A 13,544-nucleotide genomic window follows, 5' to 3' on the forward strand; every position below is an offset into this window, starting at 1 on the left:
TTCATAAACACCATCTGGGGATCCCAGATTTTCTGGTCCATATCTCACTATCTGCAAAGTTGAGTTGCAGCTCTCTCTGCTTATCTCACTTCTTCGCGATTTTAGAAAGAGCAGCCTGAGGTTATTGAAGAAGAGGTTCTTAAGGAAGCTGCTGCTGTGGAGGTGGAAATATCCTTGTGATGCTTGAGATGTGCTGGTGGAAAGAGCGCAGTGCTGTGGAAAGGCAAGTGATTATTGCCGTCTCTCATAGACAGGATAGCTTTGATTGAGGGAGAAGGTGTGAGCAGGCCCAAACACACTAGATGCTATTTCATGTGCAGTGGGAAGGTGTTCCTATGACTTTGAGTAAGCAGTACCTGTTCACTCACAGTACTCACAGTATTGTAATCGAACCCATCAGTGAGTAGTAAATGATAGATTACTGGCGCTTATGATAAGATTTGCTTAATATCTACATTTTTATTTTTTGTGAACAAAATATGGTTGGGCAGACATGGCTGTATTCGTGCAAATACACTGTCCCCTGCAATGCTGTTAGAATAGCCCACAGTCACATCTGTATGAAGTTACTTCAGTGTGCCAGCAAGAAAATACTACTGAGCTTTAAGGATCCTTTCCTCTCTCAGCATTGCCATGCTTCTGCAAGACACTACATGGATGAAAATGAGGGTGAAACCCCCATCCATGTCCATCCTTCTAGGAAGCTGGCAATTCATAATTTACGACCATGTGAACCCAACATAAGCCAGTGTTGCCCTCTGCATTGCATCTTGGGCCAACATGAGCATCAGTCTGGCTGCACAGTGTACTGGGTCAGGGAACACTGCATAATCATTAATGCAGTAGAAGGAACTGGTTGTTTTCAGCCAGATCAGTTTGCTGGTGCAGAGGAGGGGAGAAATGAGAATGAGCAGCAGGATGTGATTATAGAATGATTTGTGAAGCTGCAATGTCAGTCTGGAGCCCTTAGACATTGTGTGAATTTTTCTTCAAAGGAAGAAGGCAATGCAGCCAAGGCAGGGGCCCTTTTTGGCAGAAGGGTTTGGTGGCGTGAAGAGTTTGCATGATGATGTTCTGGAGATATTATTTTGACACTTGCTTAGTCTCTGTCTCAGCCACTGAGATTCCAGGAGGAAATTAGACAAACTTACAATCCTTTTAATGGCTAACTAGAAACCCACTGTGTCCCTTCCAGGCTGTATGCTTATTGGCAAGGAGGGGGAGAGTCAATAGTTGTTCCTTTCTCCTTCCCTCCTTGCTGTAATTTATGCATTTCAGATCAGAAGTGAGGAGAAATCACAGAGCACTCTCTTATCTGTGTCTTGGCTGTCTCTGGCCCTGCAGATGCCGGACTGGAGAGGCTATATTGCTGTCTTCTCACGGCTAAGCGTCTCCACCTCCTTCATGAACCGGAGGCACAGCTCCTCCTGCCATGGCAAAGCCACGCACTGCACGGCCACGGGCAGTCCCACAGCTCCTTCCACGGCCTGCAGTGAGGACACAAGCAGTGAGGTGTTACCCACAGAAGCTCAGACCTCCAAGATCTTTTGGAAGCTTGGCTGAGCTACATGGCTAGTCCCTTCTGACCCAAGGGCTCATCCTCGAGAGCAGGGAGGTTAGAGGCTGAGCCCTGTTGTTCAAGCAGGGGCAGGCTTCCTCTCTAAAGCGTGCTGGGACAGAGAGAAGGCTCTTGCTGTTCTCATGATGGAAATGGCTGCCAAGTCTCAGGCAGCATGTGTGAGGTCAGCCCTCCCCAGTCAGCTCTGCTTGCAGCTGTCTTACTACGAGATCCCTTTTCCTTTAGCATCTTTGTGCCTGATCCATGCTCTGCTGATAGCCTGGGCCTGGCAGAACAGATCATGGAGCAGGAGAAAATTCCAGTGCAGTGCTGCAGGCTGTGGCTATAGGAAGGACCTACTCAAGGAAGCTTTGCTCCATGGCTTCTTCCTGGTTGCAGACTATAATCCAGGCCTTAGGTGCTCCCCCAGTCCCTCTCTGATGTTTACTGACTTGTGACCTTTGGGGCTTGGGAGAAAAGGGATTTGTGAGGCATATATAAAGTAGAGGTGACTTTTTTTTTTTTTCCTTCTCACTGTGCCTGTATTGATGGAGCCATTTAGGAACCCCTGATTTCAGCGAGACTATTACTCTGAACACCCTGAACGGCCTCTGCTCCTTCCCTTTTCGTGTAACAGACCTGCTTCAGTGTCCTGTCCCAGGGGTCGTCACAGTATCCTTGGTAAAGCTTCAGCTCTTCTTCATCAGCTTCTGTCACTGTGCTGACTGGTACAACGCCAGCAGGGAAGTTCAAGACATTGTACAACATCGTGGAGGAGATGGCAGCTGAGAGAAGCAAAAGACAGACTGCAGGTAGCCACAGCCATCTATGTTCTTTCAAACTTCAAGCATGTTCCTTAAGCCCCCTGAAAACTAGCCGCTTCTGGGGGAGATACTGCAGAGGGCTGGTTTTATGTGAGTCCAAGTCCCACTGCACGAAACAACTCTCACCAAATCACTTCATCTGCGTGTCTATCTCTGTTTGCCAGTAACGCCCATAAAATGCTTAGATAGGCAGCAAAGTTCCCCAGCAGCCCCCACAGTTGGATGTTTCTGTCCAGTCACAACCACAGTGGTCTTTTCCCTCCCAGATTCACTTACTTAGGAGTTTCCCAGGGTACCCCGTAGTGAAAGCCGGACCCAGGACAGGGCAAAGCATGACGTGCAGCCTGAGTTCCCTCCACTTGTTGATGAACTCTGTACGGTACGCCTTGGGGAGGAGAGCAGAGATGATATAGAGGGCATGTCAACACCTGGAGCATCTCAGCTTCTTTGGGCTGTGCACCAGGCTCTCACGTGGCTGGGGGAGGCAGCAGCAGGCAGATCAGTGCATGAGGGAAAAAGGCAGGGCAAAGCAGCTGGTTACAGCATTTGTCTGCATGATGGAGAAACTTTTCCGGGATCACAACACTACCAGGGAAGGTGGGGGTCAGCGAATGTCCCAGCCCTAAAGGCTATGTACAGAGCCTCTATGGCCCCAGCTCTTGCGGTCTCTTATTGCTTTTTTCTCCAAAGCAGGACCTGCACTAAAAGCCTGTGTGCGAATGCCTTTCCCTGCCACACATGGACAAACCATGACTGAATGGCTCATGAGTCAGAAATTGGTAAGACCCCTCTTTAGCAGGCATCAGCTGCACTGGGACCACTGAGCATGGGCATTTGGGCATGAGCACTGGGCAAACCATAAAAGCCATCCTGGGTTGACCCCAAAGCCCAGGTAGCCCAGGCTTGTCTCTTGTTTGTGCCTTTCCCTCCATCTCTCCTCCTCAGCACTCCACTGCACAACCCCTTTCTTAAATAATGACCCCCAATCTGGTACTTGCTGTTAAGCCTCAACTCATAGCATGATGCCAGAGAGAAAAGTCCTCAAAACATACCATTATTTGATGCTGATGCTTCCACATCTTGTTCACTGACCTGCAAATGGAAACCACAGTAACATTTTTAAGCCTTAAGAGGAAGGGAAGACTGCTTAAATTATCCTCCAAGTTGATACGCCTCAGTGATTTTAGCAATTATTCAAAACAGTACATCTCTCCCAATTTCTCTAAAGTTTCTTTTGGGATTTGGGCAAATGTCTGGGAGAGGTAGAAAGAAGGTTTCTCTTGTGAGGCTGGGTTTAGTACTCAGCTCTGCTGCAAGCTTACTGTATAACCTTATCTAAGTCCCTTAATCCTTTATGGATCCCAGATTTGCTACAGGAGGGATGGGCTTGTATCAGACTACCTGAGGTAGTTGTAAAACATAGATAAATCTTTGGCATCTTGAAGAAACAAAAAGGCTGCAGCCTTTGAGAGAGCTGGAGGGAAAACTCATTTGTGTTGGAGGGTATCTGGATTCTTTATCAGTATCTTTATTGCTAGTTCCTCTTTGTAGAGAATAATGAAAATGGGATGTGATGGGTATGTCATTTAATCCTTCGTTACATAAAACTTTGCTTTAGCTTTGAAAGTGAATTTCTTAAGTGTTTCATAACTTGTCTCAGGCCCTGGGGGACTGCAATCTGATGTGGAGAATCACCAGAAATGGCGCTGACAGAAACCATCAGAGGCTGTTTTCCATTCCCCCACCCAAGGCAGGCCTGGTGGGTCTAAGCCATTGCTGACAGGTGTGCATCTGGTTCCTGGGATACCCCAGCATCTCCTGGGGAACCTCTACCAGAGGGAATGCTTCCTGAGTTCCCTGGCTGTAATGTTAAGCCTTTGACTTTGCATCCTGGCCCTGGGAGATGCAGGACTTAGTCTTTTGCTTCTCACCTTGCAGCAACCTAGAGCATGTTTGAAGACCTGTGGGAAGGCGTTATTATGCTAGGGGTGTGGGGAGATGTATTCCTAAAGGCTAAAGTGTAGTCCAGGACAGAGGGACAGCCCCTCCAGAGAGTGGGTCAGAGTGTGTCTTGAACCTGGTGTCCCTCACCCCACTATGGGCACCCGTTGCAGAAAGTACAGTTCATTTCCACAGACACCCCATTTCCCAGCAGGCAGCTGAGGAAGGTGCTGTCTTACCTCATTCCACACAAGGCACTCAGATAGTCAGCCAGGCGGGGAAACTGAAAAGGCAAGAGGGTCCTGTTAGGGTTGGGATGTGGGGCGCAGCAACTTGTGTCATCTTGGGAGACCTCCAGTCGCAGCCCATCTCTCTCCCTGGGGATGCTGCTCTGACAGTGAATTAAATTGCTTGAAAATGTTCCTCATAGCTCTCATTTTAGTTCATTTCCGACTTTGTTGTTGATTCTTGATTTGTTTCTTTCAGCCCAATATTTGCTTCTCACAGAAGAAAGCACTGACATGAAACAAGTCACCTTTTATTATTTTTGGTAAATAAAACATCTTTTACTGTGTTATCCCACAGAAACAAGACTTCTGCAAACACTGGTTGTCTCACATTCACTGCTACCTTTTTGATCCTGTTAGTTGATAACAACCCAATTGGACAGAAAGAGAAAACAGGATGGAGGAGAGAAACCCTACAAAAGGATGCTCACCTGGTGAAGGGGTTACAGTGAGCATCAACCCTTATTAACCATGAGGAATTCCCATGAAAACAAGCTCTTTGGGAGGCCTCAAACACAGGCATAGCGCTTCAAACTCCAGTCTGCCTGCTGCAGTGTTTCCCAGTTGCATGAATCAGTAGGAAACTGGGCATCACTAGCTCCAGTGTTGAAGAACTGCTTGCTGTGGACTCTGCATTATTCTTTTACAACTCTTGGCTGGTCCTTTTCTCATTTCCTTTTGCACTATATAAATCCTAGCAAGATGCCAGAAAAGACCTTCCCAAGTGGTAGCGTTTGCCTTGGTCTGAAATCCCAGGGTTTCCATTTAAAGGCATCTCCCAGTACCACCACCCTTTCAAGCATCACAGGGCTTTCCTGACACCACTTTGCCTTGAGCCTGAGGCTAGGGACTCACCAGAGGTTTAAGAATCAGAGCCAACAGCTTCTTCCACAGTGTTGGGATCTTGTAGCAATTCACCTGTGGTTTCAAGCCTGAATCTACAATATTTCCTGCGCTGAGAAACAAGAGGAGGAGGGGATCATGGCAGAGAAGCCATTTGCCTTATCTCAGAAATCTGAGTATCTCCTGTTTGGGGTAGGAGAGATGAGCTAGTTTTACCCATGCATGGTGCTCATGGGTGCAGGGATGAAAGTGTTTTACGGCACTCCTGCCAGAGGATTCCTACTTACAACAGATCCAAGAAAGCACGGCCTCCATCAGCAAAAAATGTCTTCAAAAACAGTTCGGTCATGACATAGTGGATCCGAGGTGGAGCAAATGGCACCAACTGCATCAAAGTACAAGATTATGTGGCAGCTTGGGGATGTGAATAGTTTCCAGTGCCTGACTGTGGAAATACTTCAAATGCAGAACAGCAGCCTCCCAGGGCTCCACACACCTGTGGAGAGCCCCAGTTCATCCCTTTCCCATGTGTGATTATTCTTCCCTGAGGGCTGCTCAGCCCAGCTCTGAGATCTTTCCAGAGCCATTTCCTCATCCTATTCTAGGCGATCACTGAGCCAGAAACTGCACCAGTTTCCAGCATGTCCCAGCAGACTCAACACCTGCTCAAACACAGACTCACCTTGCTATAAAGATCAGGTAACATTAACACATTTGTTACAGGTAGGTCTAGACCGAGGGGAAGGTGTTTTCCAACCCCTGCCAATGGCCCTTTTCCCTCTGTGGTCCAGGAGAGGGCTCCCTGGACATTGAGGAGAAAGGGGAACGATGGCTCCCGAAGCCCTAGTGGGGAAGGACAGATCTAGAAAAGGCCAGGCCAGCCTTGCAGGGACAAGACGCAGCATGTTTACAGAGCTTTCTGTCTGGTCTGCAAGGAGACAGAGATGGATTTACTAGTCACCTGTGCTCTTTCCCCATGAGAGGGCACTGCTATAACAACCTGATAGGCGATGTGCTGGCCTACAGTGTGTGACTGCATTGTGCATATGGATGTAGTAACTTTCACCAGAATCTCTGTTACCTTCGATTATTTTTCCCACGCTGTTATCCTTGGCTAGTCCATTGTCAGATGGGTTTGGGGGTTATATCTACTCTCTGAAGAGTGATTGCAACAAAGAGAGGCAAAGATTGAGGCACCTTGGGGAGAAGAATTTGGTGAGGTCACACTCACCTCATGCCCGGCTGCCCGCAGAGCATCCCTGGTTTCATGCACTGCCCGTCTCATGCAAGGAGGGAGTGGGAAGTAGCCATCCGTGTCGTAGTACCCAATCCGGAGGGGAGCAGAGCTTGAATACACCTAAAGGAAAGGAGCCACTAGTTAAAGACTTCCAACTTTACTGTGACTAGGCCTGCCCACATCCTGAAGCCCACTGCAGAAGGGGATAAAAGGTCTAGGTATTAGAGAGCTGCTGCTTATGGTTTCCACGAGTTACCCTTTCCAAATGTCCAGTGCCCCCCTTTGTCTCCAGTCTCTTCTTCATCCCTCCCTTCAGATAAAGCACAGCCACTCAAGACCAGCTGGTTCAGCCATTGCTACAAAGGAAGGGGCTAGGAAAACCTCCTGAAGTTCATCTGCACAGAGGGAGAGGAAGCGTCTTCGGTCAGGAGAAGATTTGCTGCAGGAGTTACCCAGCCTGTCCCATCTTCCCTTAAAAATCTCCATTTTTTGCTCCTGATGTTCTCTTCCTTCCCCACCCTTTGCTGGGGTATCTCAGTCCAATAATCCATATGCCAACTGAGAGGCAGAAAGAATACTTTTTTTGCTAGCCATTCTTTTTCTAACAATTATGACTTGTGCCTTCAAGGAAAATTAACAACGTTGTTGGAAACCTATACTGTAAGGATTCGTGGGCCCTTAAAATGTATGTATGCTGAGCAGGTACTTTTTCCTTGGTGTCCTGTGGGATGTTCAGAGCTGGCTGGATACTGGACCCTCCCTCCCTTCATCTGTCCCATGCCCTGGTGTTACTGTCTTTGTAACTCCACAGTGGCAAATTCCACCTCGGACTTCTCGTGAATCGCCCCTGAAGAACACGAAATAAACAGTAACCTTTTTATGTTTTGACGTGAAAGCACCCTCAAGAGGACCAGGGCTCTTTCACTAATGACTCACCTCCTCGTTGAAGGGGATGGGAGGCACGGTGGGGTCGAGCTGGAACATCTCCTCGCACAGCAATGCTTTCATGCACAGGGCCAGGCTGTCCACGTCCCTTGCCATCGGCCCCAGCGCACAGGGAACTGGAGGGGGAGGAGAACAAACGTCCACTTTAAGCAAGCAGGTGTACCAAACACTGGTCTCCTCCTCTGTGTGGCCTAGCTGACTGCAAGGGACAGTCAGGCAATGAGGTGGGATGTTCCAGAGAACCTTCTGACAGGTCTTGGCTATCTCAGACCTTCCTCAGGTCTTTGCTTTAGATTTTGCTCAGGATGTCTGTGCTGTGGGGAAAGGTAAGCTCAAGGTAGCTGCAGGGAGACCACTGTTTGCCTCTTTGCCAGCCCATTCATCTGGACTGCCTCTGCAAAAGCAAATGCTGTAAGAGGCATCAATCCTTCAGTTGTACTTAAGGAGGGTCTAAACATCCCCACCAAAATAGGATGTTGTCATCCTCTGCTTTATGTGGACAGACACATAAAGAGCTGATCCTTGAATTGAAGACAGATGGGTTAAACAGACAAAGTAGAGACAGGGAATACAACCTTTCTGCTTCTACAGTAGGCCTTAGAGATGACATGACTTCACTAAGGTGTCCCTAAGGAGCTGTGACAGTCTACAACTGGGTATACTGAACCCAGGCCAAAGCCTCATGCTGTGCTATGAAGTGTCCAGACACAAGCAAACCTGACCTCTCCCTCCTTCCACCCTTCCTGTTCTTCGCAGCATATAGAGAAAAACAATTCTAAATTCACATACCCGACAGAATCCCATCGATTGGGCCACTTGCTCCAGACAAGCTGGGAGGGGGCAAAAAAAATGTATACTGTCATTTCAATAACAGATATTGCCAGGAGGTCTGAATGGACAGTGGGGTCTTCAGTCTGAATTTCCATTCCCTCACCAGGGAAATGCGGTTCTGTGTGACCAGGCAGCTGTTTGCTGATCCATCAGTTTGCTGAACCAGCCCCAGATTGTCCTTGATTGCAGTGCATGTAGGACAAGGTACATGTGAGCTCAGAGGGGCTGTGTGTACCTCAGTAAGGAGCAACATGGGTTTGCAGGCTCCTTGCAGAGCAGGAAGGGCAAACCCCAGCACCTACCTGAGCCTCTCGCTCGTGGGCTTGAGCCCACACAGCCCGCAGAAGCTGGACGGCAGGCGGATGCTGCCACCAATGTCCGACCCAATGCCCAGGATGGAGCCTCCCCCTGCAATCAGAGCTCCCTCCCCACCGGAGGAGCCTCCGGGGCTCTTCTTGTGGTTGAAAGGGTTCAGTGTCTGGCCAAAGATGGCATTACTGCAGTCGTAGCTGGGGAGAAGAAAAGCAGCAAGCAGACTGTCAGGAACAGCCTAATGCCTTGACTTCGCTGACTGTTCCTTACTGTGAGCCTGTGTGGCACAGCCAACCCCTGTCACCTTGTAATCCCTTTGGGACATGACTTGTTCCCATCAGAAAGAGTTGGGAACTGAGGCACAGGCTGAGGTCACAGATCACTGTGTGTGGGCAGGGAATCAAACTGGGGTCTCTGAGTCCCAGAGCTGTATTCAAGCTGTCTACTGTGGGTTGTGGTGAAGAAAATGCATACCCCAGTTCTCCCTCACATACATGAGTGCACTTGATTTCTTTCATTGTGTGTCTTTTCCCCTAAATCTTATATAAAAGCTATTTTCAGCTGAACTGGGATTGTTGGCAGCTGATTGGAGGGGGAAATTGGCCAGGAAACATCTCAAGAAACACACAGGGAGCCTGTCCCCTGACCCTTGGGCTGGGTTTTAGCTTCAGGTGTACAGCCAGAGGAGACATTTCTAATGATGTACTACCTGAAGAGGGATTGCGACACGTTGGTAAGTGCAAATGGGATGGCCCCCTGTCTCTTCAAAACCTTGACTAGGACGCTGTCCTCTTGCACCGGGGTGTTCAAGAACTGCACAAGCCCACAGGTCGACAGATGTCCCTGCAAAGAGGAGAAATGACAGTGGAGAGGGTCAGTGAAGTTCCTCTGCAGTTTCAGCCTGCAGTTTGGGAAGGAAGAGCTGGTGTCCATGTTTGGGGTACTAGTCTGCTCCCTACTGTGTGTGCCCTTGCACAAAGGGCCAAGGACTCCTCGTCCCAGTGATGCCCGTAGCAGCAAAGGGCTGCCAAGCACTTGCAGGGTTAAGGCTTCTCCTAAAGCTGTCCTTGCTCCTTTTCATGCTATTTCTCTCCCCCATCCCAGATGCAACTCCACAGGTGCTCTTCCTTTACCCACTATCTCAAGATCAAACCCAGTATCCTGCTCTCCAGAGGTAGCCAGTAGTGGAAGTTCAGGGAGGCAGTATAAAACCAGGCAAACAGTGTACTCCCTTCTCAGTTATTCTTGGTGTCTGGGGCTTACTTTTGGGCTTGAGCACTCTTAGCTGTGTTGGTAACTCAACATGGAGCAGACAGCCCAACAAATTCAGCTCAGGAGTCTGTGGTCTTCAAGGCCAGTCCTCATCAGGGCTTGTCCCTGTGACAGGGTCACTAGTGCATCTGTTCTGAACACAGGTTTATGGCTAAGGGGCTCAGTGGTCTGGTGTATAACTATTCACCCCTTGGTTTTGGCTGATGGAGGCTCTGGGACAGACTTGCTGATGCAGTTGGGTTCCCCTGCTCAGGAATTCTTGCATTGAGGCTTTGGACGCACATCCTCTTCTGGCAGCCGAACTGCTCATGTGATGGCTCCCTAGCCTGCTTCTGCCAGCATGAGCAGGGTTAGCAAAGATCTGCTCTTTAAACTGCTCTGGCTTTGCTGATTTTTTCTGTTCAAAGTGAAAGCATTCAGAAGAGCAGCACTGCTGATGCGGTGGCAATGCTCATCTCCATGGAGGAGCAGCTCTTGAACTGCTAGGGCTGCAACTGCAAGGAGATGTGGGGCCACAGCTTCAGACCAGCAGGGTTTCCTGTGGTGTAAACAGGAGGGGAGGATTAGGCCCCTTTCCCATCCTCTTGTGTCCCCCTTACCTCATAGCCCATCTAAATTTGAGCCTAACTCTCAGTGGGATGCTTCATGGGCACAAAGGGAAAGCACCTTGTGGCCAATGTGATCCTTGATGCTGATGGGAATGCCATAGAGCAGCCCTTTCTCCTTTCGCCGTTGTATTTCCTGGAGTTGCTCCTCACACTCTGGGATAAAATGTCGCAAGCAGTTTGTCTGCTGGGTCACTTCCAGGGCCTTTGCCGGGACACATTGAGAAATATGTGTTAGTTAAGAACAATGTAATTACTTAGATGCATTTGGTAGCTACCTGGATCCGTAAAGCAAGGACTAATGACTCGGGATGGAAGATAAGCCCTCCCTAGAGCATCCCAGCTCAAACCCTTTAAAAAGACTGTCCAGTGAGGGGTCTGACCGAGGAGACAGAGAGATCCCTTCCCTTTCATATCTTTTTTCTGATATCTGCTGTATTAAAGACTTGTCATAATCAACAGCTCCAGCAAGTCTCCTCAACCACCAGCCCCCACACCATGGTGTGGGGAATGTAAGTGATTTGCCCTTCATGCTCTGTATGGGTTCTCACCTTCTCTACATAGGTGTAGAGGACTGTCTCAGGAGACAGAGACCCTTCCCGCAGTCTCCCGGCAAGCTCCACCAGGGGCAGGGACAGGATGGCAGCAGTCTGGGCATGCGAGATCTGCAAAGGGAAGAAGGGCATGCCAGGACAGCATCTCCAGGTACCTGAGGCAGGGGCCTGTGCCTTGGCTCAGAGAGGGTAAGTCCCTTAAGTTTTGTCAACGTTATCAACTGAGCTTTCTGGAAAGGCAGACTCTGACTGTTTCAGCCTGAGTTTGAGCTGATCTGCAGGCCTTGTGGATAGCATGAACATGCTGTAAATCACAGCAGCCCAGCTGTCTCTGAAGGCATAGAAGAACTTCACACATCCACTGCAGCAAGGGACAAGGCAATGTGTCACTTCTGAGCCTTCCTCCATGCACTGTGGCACTTACCCACAACTGAAAGGTAATCTCAGCTGTGCAGACACCAGCGCTAATGAGCTGGTAATGAATTCCTTGCACACAAGTCTCGGGTTGGCCCTTCATCCCTCAGTGTGGGTACAGGCACTGTGCTATCAGCCCTGGAGTCAGCCCAGTCTGGCCTAAACATCTAATAATCCAGGTCTGGCAAACTACAAAGAAGCCAGTAGGGGCTCACAGGTAGATAAGGACTACTCAGATGAATAAGCCTGTCAGATCTCAGTGCCACCAACTCTTTTTAAGGTTTCATACTATATTCAAAAGAAAAAATTTCTAAGGGTCTTAGCTGGTATGCTTTATGTGCAGGTATGTTACCTGTGTAAACGTGATGGTTTAACCAGGACATACTCAGAAGAGAACGGAGCAGGGAGGAAAGGGGGTTAACAATCAGTGTCACAGTAGGAATTTGTGACCGCATCCGTGCTGGTTGGGTGCCTGCCTTATTCACCCCTGCTGCGTCCTGGTTGCTCCCAGAGGGCACCAAATGCCTGTGCTTCGTTAGTGTTAAGTCAGGCCAAGCATCTTCTGGGCAGCCTGCTGGGCTGGGAGGCCTCCCTGGCTAGGATCCCTGGTGAAAGCTTTTTTGAAGACTCTCTAAGAGCCATCAAGAAGCCAGGTTTTAGAGCCAAAGATATAGGGGAAGGATATGGACAGATGAATAAACTCAGAGTTAGGAAAATAAATTAATTTCTTTCTTGTACCCATAGAGGCAAGAGACATTTCCAGGTCCCTCAAGAACTTGAATTTGGATCAATGAAGGTCCAGTGCTTCATCACCTGTGTTATCCAAAACCTCTTCCCAGTGCGTAATTCACATCTCCCTGGCTACAGACTCCCACTGCATCTCATTCAGCTTGAGGAAAGCAGTGATCTCCCTTCCTCCCAACGCAGCCTTTCCTCTTGTTGAAGGCTGCTGGCACATCTCCTCTGGGCTCCTTGTTATAAAAGCTATAGAAGGGTGAACTAGAAGGAGGAGATGGAGAACAACATCAGCAGACCACCCCGGTGTGACTCAGACCCCCCCCCTAGAGGCACATTACCTGTTCTCTGAACTGCTGAACAGCCTTTTCCATTTTTTTCACACCCTGATCCCGGGTCCTCCGAGCCTCTTCCATTTTCTCCTGAATCTGCCGTTTGCCCAGCCATTTCCAGAATGCCATGGCTGCAGCTGAGCCACAGAGCAGGGCAAGGGCAGCAGAAGGACTCACCTCCCCATCTGGCAGGAGCTGTCTGAGCTGTTGCTGCATCGTAATGCAGCTCTCTGGTCTCTGGGGATGGAGCGAGAAAGAAAAGCAAGGCAGGGGCAGGACAGCTTAACTGCCTCCCTGAAACTGTCCCTCTTCCCACCACCACTATCTCAGCTCAGAAAATGGTTTGAAAGTCCAATGCCAATCCCTGCAGAGCTGCCTTCAGTGAGGCGTGCAGGGGAGAATGATTGACTGGGAAGTGGAGAAGGTGAAATTTGCACGGCCAGTGAAGCTCTGGGGCGTGTCAGGCTCATACTGGCTTTCTGGACCGTGGTAAGATCACCTCTGGGAGGGAATGGCTGTGGGATAGCTGAAGAGAAGAAGCAAGGAAATAGCTTCTCTCCTGTTTCCTGGGCAACCTAAAAGGACAATGGGAAATGGGGAAAATCCAACTTGATATCACAAGATTTCCATGCACAGTGAGGGTGATGGTATGCTAAGAGGACCCATACGTGTTGGGTGCCCGTCAGCGCCCAAGCTCCTTAGCCTGTGCTGCTCCCATTTCAGCCCGCCTGAGAGATACAGCTCAGCACTGCCACAATGTCTGCATGCACCATGGGGAGAGGCTGGGTGCACCCCGTTACAGAGTGTGCTGATACCACTTTAGGAGTGGAAAACCCCACAGGGTTGCAGCCCAG

The 13,544-nt window shown here is 49.3% G+C and overlaps 1 protein-coding gene and 1 long non-coding RNA gene across 3 annotated transcripts; one reads left to right on the forward strand and one right to left on the reverse strand.

Annotated features, from left to right (window-relative positions):
- Positions 1–53: 53 nt before the first annotated feature.
- On the reverse strand, positions 54–13,003 carry LOC106485226 (vitamin D3 hydroxylase-associated protein-like). Its single transcript, XM_067301190.1, has 15 exons — positions 12,700–13,003; positions 11,207–11,320; positions 10,717–10,860; positions 9,488–9,621; positions 8,769–8,975; positions 8,425–8,465; positions 7,627–7,751; positions 6,685–6,810; positions 5,741–5,838; positions 5,466–5,565; positions 4,563–4,606; positions 3,435–3,474; positions 2,659–2,767; positions 2,198–2,343; positions 54–1,487 (listed from the first exon to the last, which is right to left on the reverse strand). The coding sequence occupies exons 1-15, from the start codon at positions 12,904–12,906 to the stop codon at positions 1,362–1,364; spliced, it is 1,761 nt and encodes a 586-aa protein (XP_067157291.1). The 5' UTR covers positions 12,907–13,003; the 3' UTR covers positions 54–1,361.
- Positions 2,287–5,451, forward strand: LOC136992561 (uncharacterized). 2 transcript variants are annotated; one of them, XR_010884926.1, is made up of 3 exons: positions 2,287–2,370; positions 3,073–3,161; positions 4,810–5,451. It is a non-coding gene; the product is annotated as an uncharacterized lncRNA (long non-coding RNA). The 2 variants fall into 2 exon arrangements; XR_010884925.1 differs by having other exon boundaries at positions 2,291–2,370; positions 3,076–3,161.
- Positions 13,004–13,544: the final 541 nt, after the last annotated feature.

The sequence above is a fragment of the Apteryx mantelli genome, chromosome 8 (assembly GCF_036417845.1).
Source record: "Apteryx mantelli isolate bAptMan1 chromosome 8, bAptMan1.hap1, whole genome shotgun sequence".
NCBI lineage: Eukaryota > Metazoa > Chordata > Aves > Apterygiformes > Apterygidae > Apteryx > Apteryx mantelli.